We start from the raw sequence: 17,233 nt of genomic DNA, 5'->3' as shown, positions 1-17,233 counted from the left end.
AAATTAGATTAAAAACTAAAATATTAAATTGCCTCATCAATTTGCCCCTTAAAAAAGGGTAACTCGCTTCGCTTGTATGTTTACCTCGACAAGATCACATGTTCGGTCATAAGTTAGTTAGGGTCCATTGCACACTCTAGAGACTAGAGTGTAAATGGAACAGTAAAGTATTATTAGTATATTCCGTCGTCTTTATTTCTTTGGCTAGTCGCGGTCATTCATTAATGGAGGAAACGATAACCTAAATTCCCTTCTTTAATCAAAGCAATAAATTAAGTTTACCAATTTCTCTTTTCTCTGCCACCCACAAAAAAAAAAAAAAAAAAAAGAGAGAAGAAGGTTGCTTGTTCGTTTTATTTTTTTCTTTTCAAGACCATCTTCACCAGTTTTCTTCTGCTAATCTTACTTACTTATCACTATTGTAAGTTCTCTATCCTTCTTTTTCTTGTCCTGCATGGTGAATTTCTTGATGGGTTTTGAGCTATTTGGACTTCTTTAGTGAAATAGACAACTCTTGTTTTAGAGCTATAAATTTAAAAACTTTTCATTTTGTTATGTATTTTGATGTACAAAGTAGTTTTTTTTTTCTTTTTCTTTTTCTGTGCATTTGGGTTAAATGATGTAGGTTCAATGGATCTCGAGGAACTATCTTTTTGTAATAAAGGGGGGTTCTTAATGTCTACTGGTTTATTGTGTCATGATTGATGCTGTGTCGTTTAGATTGGAAAGGAATTATCTGTGTCCTTGTGTTGTTTATGGTAAAATTGCTTAATGCTATAGAAAGTTTTTTCCAGAATGAACACTTTTTACAGTAATATTTGTTATTTCCTTGGTGGGTATTACAGTATTTTTCAGATGTAAGGGAATTTCTGAATAATCACTGAAACGAACTATGTTCACTGATTTCTTAAGCATAAAGAAGTGATTCCATTAGTTGTATTTTTGATGTTGTGCTATTATCTTTTGAAACTATATTCATCCTCAATGTGTTTTGCAAAATGAACTATGTTAAGGAATTTTTTCTTATTTGCTATCTAAATTAAACTTACTTTTTGACGCATGCTATAATTTTTTTAAGCCTTGACATGAAGTGCATGTTTGTCTGATTGAGTGGATTACTGTCTGTAATCGATAGCCAGAATATCTCATCTTACAGCTTAATTGGAGACGGAGACGGAAGTTGAGCACGCAGCTTTCTAATTCATTCTGGGACAAATGGATCAGGGTACTCTAACTTCTATGCCAATTATGTTATTCACTTTGCTATGTGCAATATGTTGGAGCATGGCCCAAAGTCTTGTTTTTGGAGAACTAATGTTGAGTGGAACTATAAAAATGAGATTTAGTTTTTTACATGATATAAAATTCAAGAATTTTATGTCAAATGTTGTGTTGTCCATGGATATAGCATTTCGGTTAACTGTACAACATAGAGTCTGAGCTCTGATGTCACGAACACATGGAATGTAATAGGGATTATTTTTTGGGAAGTTGAATTGTGTCTTTGCTCTCTTCCTTCCCTAAGTGCTAGATACAGGAAAAAATGTTTATTGTAGTGATAGAGTGTCTTTGAATTTAATAGTTTTAGAACACTCATGGAGTCGCATCAAAGATGAGACAGTGCATGGTGAGGGTATTTCACTCATGATCATGGGACTTAATTGATGTCTATCAGTCTTATATCCAAATTATCAAGAAGTATTAACCAGTGAGGTGTGGTTCATACCATATCTTTAAGATGTTTTCTTGGTTACAGTTTCAACATGTTCCCTGCCTATGCATTTTTCCTGATCTCACCTGCTATATAAGAATTGAGGGATTTTAGCTACAATTTACAACTACCATTCTAGGCCCATGATATTTTGGATTGACCCTTTAGTTGCCTTTAATTGAGTGAATGACATCCAAGATGCTTATTACTACTTGCTGTTTTAAAGGCCTTAGGAACCTATGTCATTTAAGAAAATTTATCTGGCCAAAGCTGCTTAAGGTATTTGGTTGAAAGCAGGGCACTCAACTGATGCTGTGGACGATAGAAAAGGAAAATATATTCCCATTAGAGATGCAGAGGAACCAGAATTGGGAATGTTTGACAAACCCCTTCCTTGTTGTGGCTGTGGAATTGGGTGGTTTTTGTGAGTTCTTCTGCACTCTCTCTCTCTCTCTCTCTCTCTCACTGACCACTGTCTTTATTAGTCTCTCTCATTTGGATATGACTTTTTGTCTTTTTACAGCCTCTTGCTTGGATTTCTGTGCCCATTGATGTGGTACTTTGCTACAGTTCTCTACTTTCTGAAGTATTATCATAAGGACCCAAGGGAACGATCAGGGCTAACTGCCTGTGCTATAGCCGTGAGACTAATTAATCTCTTTTGTGACTTGTTCTGCTATTCCTGCAATTTTCTTTATATGGTGCATATATTAATACTAATGTGTTGTGAAAGAATTCACAATGAAAAGTTTAAAGTGAAAAGGACAAGAGAGAACATGAAATGGATCTATATTCAAAACTAGCCGGGCAGTGCTGTTATAATGTCAACTCTTGACACCTGATCCTAGGGAATTAGATCATTCTCTCTTCCTTCCCCCTCTTATGCCCCATCTCCGATATCTTTTTTAATTGAACATCAAGAACTCAGTACGGAATTAATAAAAAGAGCTCACTATGGTAGTCAAGTGTTTTATGTCCTTGGGGGGAAGCACATATCTTGCAATCATGGATCATACTTCTTGCAATAACTGATGTTCAGGAGAAGGGCTCCATGTTGGAAGTTAGGAGTCTCAACAGAACTATGCTAACCCTTGTAAATGTTAGCAAAATTTAGAAAGTTACCTATTTGCATAACTATGCCTCCCCTTCCATCTGCCATATATCCCCTTTCATTGATTGTAGTTGTTAATTAACTGTTGCAGGCTACGCTATTCACGGTAGCTGCAGTGATTGGTTTGCTCATTATTTTGTTGTAATCCTTGCCTCCAAAGGTCATCTTTGCAGCTGCTGTTCTCATGTCACAGAGAAGATGAAATTGATGCTATGTAGTTAAGACTTTTATCCTTCAGTGGCAACCGATGCAGGAAAGAGCATCAATGATATCCAGATTTCTAACTATGTAAAGACCGTAGCTTTTACTGAATTCCCTAACCAGTCTTGTGCATAACACACTGTAAACTCTCGAGTAAAACAGAAGTTGAAATCCAGTTTATGGAAATATATGAATATATGTATAGCAAATGAAAATGTCAAGCAATTGATTCTTTAGCATCACAATACCAAAAGAAATCAGTTTATTCGTTTGATGCTATGTTATCAGGATTTATGCAAAGATTTCTTAATCCCAAAAGTAAAAACTGCAGGATGAACAGGAGCAGTAATCATAATTAAATGAAATTGTTCCTCTTATCAATTTCACGTACTAGTCTCTAATGCCTCTCACTGGACCGCATCAAGTCAGTAAAATAATTGATGAGTACTACTGTTTAACATGAATTTTGGTGTTTTGAAAACCGATCATATACTTAATTGGGTCTGCCAAAAATATTTTCGGCCATGGGTTAAGGAATTTTGAATTCTTGGCGGGGTTAGCACTTGCTGCCAAACCTTTTTCTCTTTGCATTATTAATATATTTTATGTTCGGAATTTATAATAATATTAATGAATCAATTTAATATTTTAAGTTTTAATAATTTTAACTTTTAATTTAATATAATATACATGTAAATATTTACTTACAATACATATAGATATATTGAATGAAGACAATTGATAAAAGGTGTTAAAATATCAAAATTAAATAAAATTAAATATTTATTAAGTTATATAAAAAAAATTAGAGTGTTAGAGTGACAAAATGGTCAGAATTGAATGATGTAAATATGCATTTGGCCATATATTTTTATTTCCTAAGCTTCTCATAATGACAGGAAGATGGTCATTAATTTTGACCCGAAAATTGTTGTGTTTATGGACTGGACCCGGAACAAAAGGTTGCATTTGATCATTACCAAAATGGAATAGTTAGGTGCGAAATATCTACACATCTCTGCTAAGAAAAAACAAAGAACTCTAATCATCACCCATTACAGTGCATCTTTGTCTCTATTAGTAGTTTCCAACCTGTCTCTACCCTCTACTCGCTTCTCTCTATTCACATCAGTGCCGTTGGTGTTTACAGTGCTAATACATCCATAGAATTGCCTTCTGCGCCCACCTGGGCACTATATGTATGGTATTTTGTGTTCTATGAACTGAGGCATTTGGAATTTGAAGACTGACAAGAAAAGAAATTCAAAAAGAAAAAGGAAACAACAGAGAGATAATCATTATTGTATGAAATTAAAACTTTGGAGAAATTCCATGGTGACAGCAGTATGTATTCTTGGTCTTCCTGGAATTTGTAGGTGAGCTGCAATACAAATTTTGGTGGATTCCCATCAGTTAGACCCCACCAAATGCTGAAACCTGAGAACTTGTCAAATGCAATTTCTTGGGGACATAGTTGGAAACTTGCAAGTTTTTTGATTTAGATAGTTTTGATTCTCTGTGTCAGTGGAGTGGATTTCTCCAGATTGTTGATTCTGAAGCTATAAATTCAAATTCATAATCAATAATTGTTAACTCAAATTATCATTCATAGACTAACAAAGAAAACCCCATCTTATTAATGCCAATTAATGTCTCTAATAAATAAATTGCATTTTTTTTTTAAATTATCAGAATTATTTGTAATAAAATATTGACTGTAGGGTCTTTGTTTGAGCCTGGGGCAATAATGTATATGTTGTACCATTTCTTATTCCATGAAGAAATATAGCATGCATGAGAAGTGTATGAATGCTTGCATCAAAAGAAATAAACAGTTGTTTCTTTTTATTATAAAGTTTTTGAACTTTTTTATTTTATTTTATTTTATTTTAAGATGATAGAATTAAAATTAAAAATAGAACAAAAAAAAAGGATAAAGGACATAAAAAAACAAAGTCCTCTTGACAAAGACTCCTAACAAAATCAAGACGCGTTTTCCCCATTAATATTATATATATATATATATACATACATATTTCATAAGGACGTCACTCAAATTATGGTTTATTATTTTGTCACCCGCGTTATTATTGGACATTGACCAAGTTCGGTGATTATATATTTGTTAGATTCTTAATTATTTTGCTAATTCTTAGACCTCGTTTCTCATTTGCTACATGCAAAGGAAAAATAAAAAAAGGACAAATTAATTAAGAAATGCAGATCTAATTTGACCGGTAATTTCTTGAAAATACTGAGTTTTTTTTTTTATTTTCTTTCAATTAAAAAAGGGTACAGCACTAATATTATGTTTGTATCATGGAAGCATCAACAGGACAAGAAAGGCAATCATGAGATATTGAATAATTCAGGGCACCACTGCATATTATCCATTTATTCTACAAGGGAAATTCCACCTTATTTTGGATTTCTCATGGTCTTCATATGATTTTTGCATTCCCATGTAAATCTTGTATTTCATTGCCATTGAATTTCATTGTACAATTCCTTTATTGTTCTTACCAATCATTTAAATATACCAATAACCTATAGCAGAAACTTGAATTCATGTTTTATATAATCTTTAACAAATTTGTAAAGAAAAAATCAATCACTTTTCTTAAAAGGGTTTATTAAAAATAAATACCACAAACTTGGGGGGCCATAAGCTCAAATTGGTGAACCTTAAGAAGCCATACGATTATAAGCATCCCAAGAGAAGCACCAAAGTTGACAAGCAATAGCGTTTTGATTTCTTTTATCACACATACAGCTGCCTCCTATGTTGCCATGTTTTCGCTGTCATTCCTAGTGACAAGCAACATGTTACCTATGCAACTGTTTTTCCTTTTCCTTTCCTTTAGATAATATAAACTTTCTTTTTGAATAAATTATTCACATATCAAAAACAAACCAAACCCACACATTAAAGTATAAATAATCATCACATCACTCTTCATTTCCACCTTCATGACTAAACCTCTATATTGTATGTCAATTTTATAAGCAAGGAAAGCATACAGAAGACATTAGCCCACATAATAAACTTAAAAAGCATACCTAAAGTTGTCCAAGAAAAGCTCTACCCACCTCAAAAGGTAAACCAAAAACACCATAACCAAACCCTCCAATAATAATGGAAGAAGAAGAAGATGTGCCACCATTCTGGCTTCAGGCCACGGATCAGCACCACCGCGGCCGCCGCCTTCGGAGACAAGCGTCATCTATCTTTCTTAATTCGGGTGTCATTCTTATAATGTTATTAGTCATAGCTTTTGTTTTTGTTTTCGTTGTAGTCCCTTCAGTAGTTACTTTCACTTCTCAAGTTTTTAAACCGAACTTGATCAAGAAAGGCTGGGATTCACTTAATTTTGTTTTGGTACTGTTTGCCATTGTATGTGGATTTCTTGGTAGAAACAGCCCTAACACCAGTAATGAAAGCAGTACAAGTTATCAGAGACTATCATCATCATCATCAGCTTCTTCATCAAATGTACAGCAGGATGTTCAGAGATCCTATCCGTCAACTCCTGCTTATAGATGGTATGATGATGGTCAGTATCAGGATCGGACGGCTAGTTACAATACCTTTAACAGGCTGAGAAGTTTCAGGTCATACCCAGATCTACGGCAAGAATCTTTGTGGTCAAACAATGATGAACGATGGAGATTTTATGATGATACCCGTGTTAATGGCTATAAGTTTTCAAGTCCATTACATCAAGATGAGCTTCAAGATGATCATCCTCCACAACAGCAGCAGCAGGAACAAGATCAAGAACCTAGAAAGCAAGATCAAGAACAAGAACAAGATGTGAGCACTAAAGATATAGCGGTTGATACTTTTGTCATACATAAAGAGGAAGTTGTGCAGACGCCGCCGCCGCCGATGCCGCCGGCACCAGTATCACCTCCAAGGCTGCCAACAAGGAGTACTGTGAAAAGAAGGGCGAAAAGAACTTATCATGATCTTGGAGAACATGAAAAGAGAAGAGAAAATAAGAATTTGGAAGTGAAGACCATAAATATACCGCCGCCGCCTCCACCACCCCAACTCATTTCCAGCAAGAGTGATAAAAGAAGAGGTAAAGATTTATTAATCTCATTAAGAAGAAAGAGAAAGAAGCAAAGACAAAAGAGTGTTGAAAATCTTGAAAGCTTATTCAACCCTGAACCTTTACCATCTATAATACCACCACCGCCACCCCCTCCGCCACCTCCGCCACCACATTTCTTTCAAAACCTTTTCTCATCTAAGAAAGGCAAAACCAAGAAAGATCACTCTCACTCAGTTCCACAGCCGCAACCTCCTTCTCGCACCCATCGGTCAAGAACCACCGTCCAAGAAGCAACAATAGAAGCCTATAAACCACTAAAAGCGGTTAAAACAGGTAATTTCAGCAGCGTCGAAGAGAATGTAGAACGTGGCAATGCCTCGCCCTTAATACCAATACCACCACCACCTCCGCCGCCGCCGCCGCCACCGTTTAAAATGAAGCCATGGAAGTTCATAAGTGATGGTGACTATGTTAGAGTAGCAAGTTTTAACAGTTCAAGAAGTGGGTCACCTGATATAGACAGTGAAGATCCATCAGATAAAGAATCAAGTCCAATGGCAAGAAATAAGGAGGGTGATTCAGCAATGCCATCATTCTGTCCAAGTCCTGATGTTAATACCAAAGCTGAAAACTTCATTGCAAGATTCAGAGCTGGTTTAAAGTTGGAGAAGATCAATTCTGTGAAAGGAAGATCAAATCTTGGTCCAGGTCCTGATAGAGTTGAAGAAGGCCCAAGTTAATTAATCTCTTTTATTCTTCTTGAAATTTTATTTGTTTATTTATTTGATTTTTGGTGAGGATATGTTGATTGGAATTGAGTTGATTTTAACACACAGATGAAATTAAATTAAAATATTATAGATTTAGGAATATGAAGGGAGTGTTTGATAATCTTTGTTCATATAAGTTATCAAAAGTGCACGAACTTTAGTTTGATTCGATCTCTTAAAGGGGTTAGGTGGAAGAATAGTGGATTCCTTCGAAATTATCGGTTGTAGTTTTCAAGCTGTGATTTTGATGTGTACAGATGTAAATGGCAAAGAGACTTTTTCTATTTTTTCTTTTTTGGGCTCTATGGATATAATTTTCTGCACAATTTGCGCCTCTTTCAATGAAATATGACAGAATTTATTATTATTATTATTATTATTATTAATACTAGTATGAAAAAATATCTCTATTTATATATTAAATATATGAACAATTTATATATATTTATTAATTTTAAATATATTTTATGTTAATTACTTTTACTATAGTAATCTCTATCGCATATTTGAATGGAGTTTGAAAGAATTATTTGATAAATAGTTTGTTAAGTTATAATATCACATTTATATATAAAAAATATCTATATTTATACATCAAATCAATAGAATAATAAGTAAATATATGAGATAAATATGAAAAAATATTATATAATTTTACAGTTTTATATTTTTTAGTATATATATAATGAATGATATATTTTTTGAGTATTATATTTTGTTATTTAATAGTTGATATATATTTAATTATTTAAAATTAATTATACTTATCTATCAGTACATTTTCATACTAAATAATTGATACATGTATTACTTATTTATCAATTTAATATGTCAATTATTTATTAATTTAGTACATAAGTTAGAATATATTTATTAGCATTTTGACATGTCAAACTCAAACCATTAAGTGATTGTGATGTATACATTGAAGCAGGTAAGTTTCATACTAGAGAAAAAAAAAAATTAGCTACTTGGAATATACTATACACAAACCATTTAATGAGTGATTTATATTTAAATAATGAAAAATGCTCATATTTCGTGACAAATTACTTCACAATGAGCAAGTAATGGAATTCGTGGCTAACTTTTTAAATACTTTTTTGGATTAGAAACTTAGAATTTAGTCATATTTTATTATATGATGATGAATGCCAGGGAACCACAAGAATTAGATGGTAACGTGAAGTTATAATTGAAGAATGATTAGGGTATTCTTGTTCACATTAATTGCACTCAGAAAAATTCAAAGTTGTCCGATCAAATGAACATGCACAATCACGTGCCTGTCTACTGCATATGAACTCACAAGTTACAAATTTTCCTCAAATGACTGCACAATCATAATAAGTACCTTACTTAATTGGTTGGTTTTGTTGGACAACAGCCAACTAACTTGCCTTTCTTTAACACTAATAACATCAGGTTTGTGATATGTTCATGCTTTATGTTTAACCCAGCTGTGGTCTTGAAGCTTTTTAACATAGAATGAGTTTGCTTTGTAGCATTTTCCAAGATCTTACCAGTCATCCTTTGCAAGCTAGTTGTTTGACTAGTTCCTGACGGGGAATTTTCTTGCTTTACGCTTTGTACCCATCTTGCCTTGATTCTTACGTTCTCTATGCTTTGCTTCAAATTCATAGCAATGGAAGGATCCTGACGAATAGCGGAAAATCCTTCCACTGCATCAGCTTTTTCATTGCTACAGAACTGCCAGATTAAGTTAATTGGATAGGTCGGTAGAAAATTAGTAACGTAAAAGGCTGACAAGTAAATTAACCATGCATATTAGGTCATAGTCATTCCACACACACCACCAATTCTGGCAAAGCAGAGGAGAAGTTTTTTTTTCTTTTTTCTTTACAAATGGTTTGTTCGCGAAAACTGGTGAGATGATATCTCTAGTGAAATGTGTAATTAATAATGCAGCACCATATTTGCCCTCTAAACTCATTCCAGCAAGGTCATAGATAACATCCTGTTATTGAATCTGAATGACATTAACACAAGCTAAGTAGACATATAATTGGTAAGAAGACTAAATAAGGCCAAAGTTTGGTCAGTGTTATAAACCTGATCAGAGATCAAAAAGTTTTAAGGCCTGATGCTATACAACCTGTAATCGATTAATCATATATTAACACTTTTTTTTTAAAGTTTGAATGACGTTTTAATCTTACTCAAAACTCTTTCCTTCTCTTAAACTGTATCAGCCTCTCTTTATATCCTCAGTAGGTACTCAAGACCACTTCTGTTTGTGATGCTTGTATTCCTCATTGCAGCAATGTATGGAGCCTGCAAAACTTATATTTGCAAGAACCTACAGAAGCATGAGGAAATTGTCCGAGTCTTAATGATCTATTTACCTTCTTCCTCAAGCCAACTGAAAGAAGTGGAGTGTTTCTATCTGTTAACAGTGTTTGAAATCGCTGCAATGCTCCATTATGTCTTTTATGATTCTCAAAAATAGCCAAGGCCATGTACATTTCTTCCCTTATTAATGCATTCGAATGGCTCTGTCCAGCCTCTGATTCCTAATCTAATTTTCTGCACAAAATATAATGGCTTAGAGTTCTATAGCAGAAAATTTAAATATTAGTCTGCTCGATAATTAAGAACCATTCATGTTGAATGTAGTCACTCACATGAATAGTAAATGGTTGGAAAAGCTAAATGATTAATTTATTGAATACTACCATTTTGAATATAAATAATTAGCCCACACATTAATGAAATTGCTTTCACTGGATGCGCGACTTATGTGTAGTAATTATACGTATTTCAGCAGAAAAAAGGAGAAACGTGTGAAAAGGGAGCAAGTTGATTTTGGGTTCCTATCATGTCAGGAAGACAGAGAAAAGTCCCATAAATATACTTGCAAACTAGAATGGTTAGTGTTCTATACTACAAGTGCATCGCCATAGACTGTCAATCTGTCAAGTAAGTCTAACCTGGCAACATCCCGTTTTATGCATAGTTAGGTTCAACAATGAATATATACCAAATTTACATGCTGCTGAAAGCAAATTGTACTCTACAGCTTTCCTCAGTCAGCTGACAGTTTTTGTTCATACTTTACTCTACAGAAGCCCCCGCTAGATAATGTTATCTTTGATCCATGAATTTTCCGTCACCTTTCTCTTCTTTATGTTCATTTGATGAGCTTGAATTGCCATCAGGAGATGAAACACAATCAGATATGTCCACCCTTTCAACTTTTGACTGCAAAAGGGAATTCTAGCTCTTGTTGCTAGATCCAAGGAGCAAGGTCATTGGAATAATCCATCTTCCATCACCACGCAAACCATAAGAAAGGAATTGTTAATGCAGATCCAATTTAGTGTCAGATTTGTTCAGTTGAATGCAAAATGTCAAACATGTTTCCATTTCAAAACTGACCTGTTCAAATTCCAACAATTTCATCTTCAGACCTCACAGAGATGACTGGATATCCTTTTTGCTTTGTCCAACTGTTCATCATTGAGATTACTTGAACACCAGATTCCTCTGAAATAATGCTCCACAACTCTTCTGTCTTTGCATTTCCCCGAGCATAACTCAAGGATTCTGATTTAATATAAAGTCAAACAGTTAAAGTTAGAGATTAAGCATTGGTTATTCTAATTAAGAATGACATTGTCACCTTCAGCAAGTGAAGCAAATGGCTTTGCCTTTCACTTTCACTAATTTAATGTTCAATTAAAACTAAAAGTTCCCAAAACATTCTCCCTTACTCCTTGTAGTAAACTGTACTCTACCCGTATTTAAACATTCTTGACACAAGAAATTACTTTACTTTAATCTGTTTTTTCCCAAAATTATGAACTAATTACCTCTAGAAAACAATATCAATCTATAAAATATAATTCGAATTTTCTTACCTAGAGTATGTCATCCCTAAGCTAGCCCTGCAACCTCCGGATAACATCGAAAGTTTCACCCACTGAATGGGCAAGGGGTTCAGTGGGTATACACGAACCTTAATCCCTGCATTAGCCGTTGAAAAAGTAAACAGAGAAAATAACGTTCCTCTTTGGAGATAACAAGGTGATCTATTAATACATAAGAACACAGGTCTATACATCAGCTTTTCTATCCTCAAAATGAGTGAATACACCAATAACAACAGCCACCAAATAACTTGACATGAGAGGAGATTCCTGAAAACAAACAGTCTTAACATTCCTGTCATACGAAATCAACAATTGGCATGTTGGATAATGCTGCCAACTCTAATGGAACATCTTTAGTTATTCTGAAGGTCGCCTGTTGAAAAGAAGTGTAACAAGCTCAATTAAGTTCAATTCTCATATTCTGTCTTTTTTAGCATAGTTGATTGTTTATAATTAGAAGAGGAAATTCTTGGTTTTAAGACCTTAAGAGCAGGTTCATCCCGGCACGGAATAGGCCTCCTTGCATCTACTCCCCATTCACATAAGTACTATAAGTAATCAATCCATGAAACGAGAACCAAAATAAAATCTGTTTAGCGAGAAAGTAGTTTCCAATATCAATATCCTACCACTCCATTAAGATCAGGAAAGAGATAAAGACAAGAATAAAAATTAAATTTTATTCCCCAGCACTCCAGCACCAACACCAAGAGTTTCATGGAAAACCAGAATAGAATCCCATCATCACCATCCATAATAATATCACTTGGATGATATAGCTGCAACATCAAGAACCAAAAATATAACCAGCATCTCCTTATATTGGTCCAGATAAAATCAATAGAAACCATTGATCAGAAGTGCCTACCACTTACTTGGTCGTGAGAGTTGGTGAAGCAGACATCTCAGGTATTTAGTTTTAGAGCATTTAAGACCAAAAGCTTGGCGGATTCAATTATGCTAAGGTTAATATTTACACTACAGTACCAGAAAAAACTGCAGAAACATAGATCAGGTTTAAGGTGAATGGCAAATTTGGGTATCTTGTCTGGCCTTTGAACTGTTTAATTTTCTGTTTCTGCTCCATGTTTTCTCTCCTCCCCGGTTAGGTCAGTGAAGTGAAGTCCTCAAGTGGTTTTAAGGATGTTTAGAGAAGTAACTAACTCAACGTTTTTCTTGCTTTGTCTCATTTTTCCTGTTGGACCGTTGGTCCATATGGAAAAATCTTGCATAAATGGATGATTAGGTGGTGGCATGTGATCATGAGAAATAGAATCAAGTTTGTTGTGATCCTGGACTAAGAAATAACGAGTCAAAATGATTTGGGTTCCAAGATTAGGGAGGAATTTGTGTTTGCTACCAAATCAGCTTTAGCAGGGGAAAGTGAAGTTTAAAGCACACCAGAAATGAGAACATATAATTTTACAAGTTTATAGGTTGTTCCAGTGCCAATGATAGCAGATGGAGTAGAGAACATTGAGCTCCGTCATAAAGCAGCAAAAATCTTCGGAACAAAGTTGAAAGATGCAAAATAGAGAGAAGGCTTGCCACAGACTATATGAGCAACTTCAACAAGTGAATGGGCGAACAATAAATTGCAGGCACTATTTTCTACAATTCTGAGAGAAATAGCTACATCTAGGGTCTCTTCATTTCGGTTCTAAGAATCAAGTTATAAATTAGTAAGCATGTTCTGGTTTATATTATAAGAATTTAGTGTTCCCCTTGGCGAATACATGTTCAGCAATGCAAGCATGCCATCAGCAGAATACAGAAGGTAAGCAAAATGTTTAAAGCAAAAAGCTCAATAAAAATTTTCTTTAAATCCAAATGATGACAGCCCGTCGAAAAATGGTTACATTGCCATACATGTGGTTTCCCTCTTCTAGAACTACCGGGCAAGACAAATCAAAGTGCTATCAAGAGATCTCTAACAATCATAAGAATTGACAACATAGATGCCTATTTGAAGACAGTAATGAGATTGAGCCGCATAAGTCAAACGCATATGCTCATAAGATCAATCTAATACTTTGTTTCTTTACTCAACAAATACTTCTTTAAAACATCCATGACGGACCCAAAATCTGCCTTAACACTCACAGGCGGATTAGCAAACCTACAAGCCATGTCCTGAATATCACTAGAGTGGTAATCAATCTTGCTCTGACTAAACTTCAACCCATGAGCAGTACTCACTACCACTGTTCGATCAGTAGGCCCTATAACTCCACTATTCCTGAGCTTAATCAATGCTGACAATGCCACCCCTGTATGTGGACATATAAACATCCCAGTAGAATCTGCTTGTGCCATTGCATCCATTAGCTCCTCCTCAGTAGCTTCCTCAACAATCCCATTTGAATTTTTCAATGCATAAACAGCTCTATCAATTGAAACAGGATCGCCAATCTGAATAGCAGATGCAAATGTACTACTTGCTTTAACAGGTTTAAAATCTTTCCACCCTGACTTATAGTACAGATAAAGAGGATTTGCATTAGCAGCTTGTGCACAAACTAGTCTAGGAATCCTGTCCACAAGTCCCAACTCCTTACACATATAAAACCCTTTATAAAAAGCATATATATTCCCTAAATTACCTCCAGGAACAATAACCCAGTCAGGCACTTCCCAATCAAACTGCTGCAAAATCTCAATTGCAGCAGTTTTTTGCCCTTCTAATCTCAAACTATTCAATGAATTAGCTAAATAAATAGGCAACTCAGCAGTAACCTCTCGTATTAACTGCATACACCCATCAAAATCAGTATCAATACTCAAAACAAAAGCTCCATTAGCAATAGGCTGTACTAATTGAGCCATGGAAATCTTATTAGCTGGTAAAAATACAATAGAAGGAATACCAGCAGAAGCACAATAAGCAGATAATGCAGCAGAAGTATCACCAGTAGAAGCACAGCCAACACCAACAACAGGTTTATTCATTTTCCTCAATCTATTAACTTGACTAACCAAAACAGTCATACCCAAATCTTTAAAACTCCCAGTATGACTAATCCCACAATGCTTAACCCACAAATCATTCATATCCAGAAACTGCTTACCATATCTCTCAGCCCAAAACAGATTCGAGTTCCCTTCAAATGCACTGACAATATCATCACTTGATATCTCAGGTAAAACCCATTCCTTTTTAGACCAAACTCCGGATCCATAAGGCCAGTTAGTCTTCCCTACTCTAGAATCGAAAAGGGCACGCCAGTAAGAACCCGGAAATGCCTTGAGAGCAGACATGTCATGCTGAACATCAAGGAGCCCACCTGACTGAGAGCGGTAAACGATCTCATCGAGTGAATAGGATTCTGTACAAGCAGGTCCTGCATTGAAAGGAACGTACTTTGCGGAGAAATTGTTGCTGGGCGGTGGGTTTGATAAGTTCTGGCGACGGGCCTCGTCGCGAATGTTGCATCCTCTACTGGAGGTTGTTGGAGTTGGAGTTGGAGTTGGAGTTGGAGACGGAGTGTGGGATGGATCAGAGGTGGAAGCTCTGATGGAAAGAAAATAGGGAATGGGTTTATGTCCATTATGAAAAATGGATTTCGGTTTAGAGGTGAGTTTGGGGTTATTAAGGTGGGGAGATTGGAGAAGTGAAGAGGCGGCCATTGGAGAGAGAGAGAGAGAGAAAGAAAAAGGTGGAAGCTTGAAGAAAGGTGTATCTGGGTTGGCGAGATGTGGGGAAGTGAGAGTGAGTTTATATTTTGACCAAAGATCTGATGGGTTTTTATTTGAACAAAGGGTGCCAAGATCTGATAGGGTTGTTGTTCTTGTAATTTCGTTTTGTAGTTCCACTTGCACAGTTGCATTTACTGCAAGTGAAGGGTTTGGGAAGTGGGTCCTATATCAACATCTCCAGTCCCCATATGCGAAGATTTTTTTATTTTAAAAAACTATTTCATAAAATAAAATTTTAGTGAATTTTTTAAATATAAAATAAAATTTTAATTTGATTTTTCATATAGTTTCTCTATTAGCATAAGTTAAAAAGATAAAAGAAAATATAAAATTAATATATTTAAATTATTTGAAAAACTTTTTATTATAGAAATAATATTTTTATATTATAAATTATGTATATTTTTCCCATCTGCTGAGAAAGAAACATGCCTAATTTCTTTTATTTTCTATAATTTCTTCATCCCTTAAAATAATTAATAATTCCACTCAGCCTTTTATTTTGTATTTCTTTGGTATGCATGGCTGGTTAGCTACTATAAACTTCTTTACAGTCATCAACTGATATTTTATAGAGATATGGTAACAAAAAATTTATATTTTATATAAAAGTAAAAAAATTCATTGTTTTAATAATTAATTAATAGAGCGTGACAAAATTAAATATATATATATATATATATATATATATATATATATATTAACAAAAAATAGATATAATTTAAAAAATTAATATATCTTTTATATAAAATTGAAAATATGTAATATCTACTTTAATTGTCTAACATGATGATGTGTATAAGTAAATTATCTTAAAATAAGACCTAAAAAGATTATAAATTATTAAAATATTGGATTTACTTTTGCTTACAACTGGCCAAGTTAGGATTATTATTATTATTATTGCTATTATAAATAAATATTTACTACATCAAAAAGATGTAGCTTTTATCTTTATAACAAGTTAATAGATAAATTATATATTTATTGTGTGCTTAATATTTAAATGTAAAATACAAAAACCACATGTTGCTCATATATTCAAAGAGTATACATATCTAGAGTAATAAGTTTTGCTTATATTTTCTAACGGAAATGCTAATATTTGTTAATTATAATTATTTTTTTAGTTGTTATTAATTTGATTAAATTTATTTTGAAGGATTGTGTTTGCTATTTTGTTTGTATTAATAGATGTTTTTCTTAAGTTGAATGGTTAACTTTTGTTCTTGATATGATTTTTTTTTTTTTTTTTTGAAAATGAAGGATAATTTCATTAATAAAGGTCCCAAAACAAAACATCAGTAAGGAATGGAGGTTGGAAACCTGTCCAGATCTTAAGACCAGTCAGCTGCTCTAGCCATAGCATGAGCAACGCAATTCGCTGATCTATAAACAAAACCAATTCTGAAATAGAGCTACGAAGAGCTTGCACTAACAGTTGTAAATCAGATTCAATCTAAATATTATTAAGACTAGCCCTTTAATCTAGTTGAGCGTCTGTCGGAAACCCATTACTTCTGCAACTGTAAGGGAGAAAGAGCTCGAGACAAATTCATGACTAGTTGATATAAAAGACTCCCAAATGATTGCAAATAAGAAAACCATAACCAGCCCCATTTGAGAAGATTACCGCATCAACATTGCACTTAAAACCATTAAGTGGTGGAATGCATTTAACAGCAGCAGATGTCGAGCCAAGTGCAAATCAACTCATTTCTTTCAGCCCAGATACTCCATACTATAGAAGCAGCTAACTTAGCATCACCAATAGATTTGGAGGTCTTCATGGA

At 34.2% G+C, this 17,233-nt stretch overlaps 3 protein-coding genes and 1 long non-coding RNA gene across 8 annotated transcripts; 2 read left to right on the top strand and 2 right to left on the bottom strand.

The window, feature by feature from the left end:
* Positions 1-76: 76 nt before the first annotated feature.
* On the top strand, positions 77-3,262 carry LOC107261438 (60S ribosomal protein L18a-like protein). 5 transcript variants are annotated; one of them, XM_015720661.2, is made up of 5 exons: positions 84-421; positions 1,136-1,225; positions 2,009-2,135; positions 2,235-2,352; positions 2,914-3,262. In XM_015720661.2, the coding sequence occupies exons 2-5, from the start codon at positions 1,216-1,218 to the stop codon at positions 2,965-2,967; spliced, it is 309 nt and encodes a 102-aa protein (XP_015576147.1). In that variant the 5' UTR covers positions 84-421; positions 1,136-1,215; the 3' UTR covers positions 2,968-3,262. The 5 variants fall into 5 exon arrangements, with proteins under 5 accessions (XP_015576145.3, XP_015576146.3, XP_048234530.1 ...); XM_015720659.3 differs by lacking the exon at positions 2,914-3,262 and having other exon boundaries at positions 77-421; positions 1,157-1,225; positions 2,235-2,702; XM_015720660.3 differs by lacking the exon at positions 2,914-3,262 and having other exon boundaries at positions 77-421; positions 1,140-1,225; positions 2,235-2,702.
* Positions 3,263-5,808: 2,546 nt separating this feature from the next.
* LOC8284690 (ras-associated and pleckstrin homology domains-containing protein 1) lies at positions 5,809-8,135 on the top strand. The gene has a single exon (XM_002521320.4). It carries the CDS (start codon positions 6,160-6,162, stop codon positions 7,819-7,821), a length of 1,662 nt encoding a protein of 553 aa, XP_002521366.1. The 5' UTR covers positions 5,809-6,159; the 3' UTR covers positions 7,822-8,135.
* A 2,650-nt stretch (positions 8,136-10,785) lies between these two features.
* Positions 10,786-12,613, bottom strand: LOC125370995. Its single transcript, XR_007217136.1, has 3 exons — positions 11,733-12,613; positions 11,251-11,418; positions 10,786-11,137 (listed from the first exon to the last, which is right to left on the bottom strand). It is a non-coding gene; the product is annotated as an uncharacterized LOC125370995 (long non-coding RNA).
* Positions 12,614-13,533: 920 nt separating this feature from the next.
* LOC8284687 (threonine synthase, chloroplastic) lies at positions 13,534-15,586 on the bottom strand. Its single transcript, XM_002521317.4, has one exon. It carries the CDS (start codon positions 15,369-15,371, stop codon positions 13,770-13,772), a length of 1,602 nt encoding a protein of 533 aa, XP_002521363.2. The 5' UTR covers positions 15,372-15,586; the 3' UTR covers positions 13,534-13,769.
* Between the last annotated feature and the right edge of the window lie 1,647 nt (positions 15,587-17,233).

The sequence above is a fragment of the Ricinus communis genome, chromosome 8 (genome assembly GCF_019578655.1).
Source record: "Ricinus communis isolate WT05 ecotype wild-type chromosome 8, ASM1957865v1, whole genome shotgun sequence".
Taxonomy (NCBI): Eukaryota; Viridiplantae; Streptophyta; class Magnoliopsida; order Malpighiales; family Euphorbiaceae; genus Ricinus; species Ricinus communis.
Note: the sequence above shows the minus strand (reverse complement) of the source record. Positions and strands in the feature narration are given on the sequence as shown.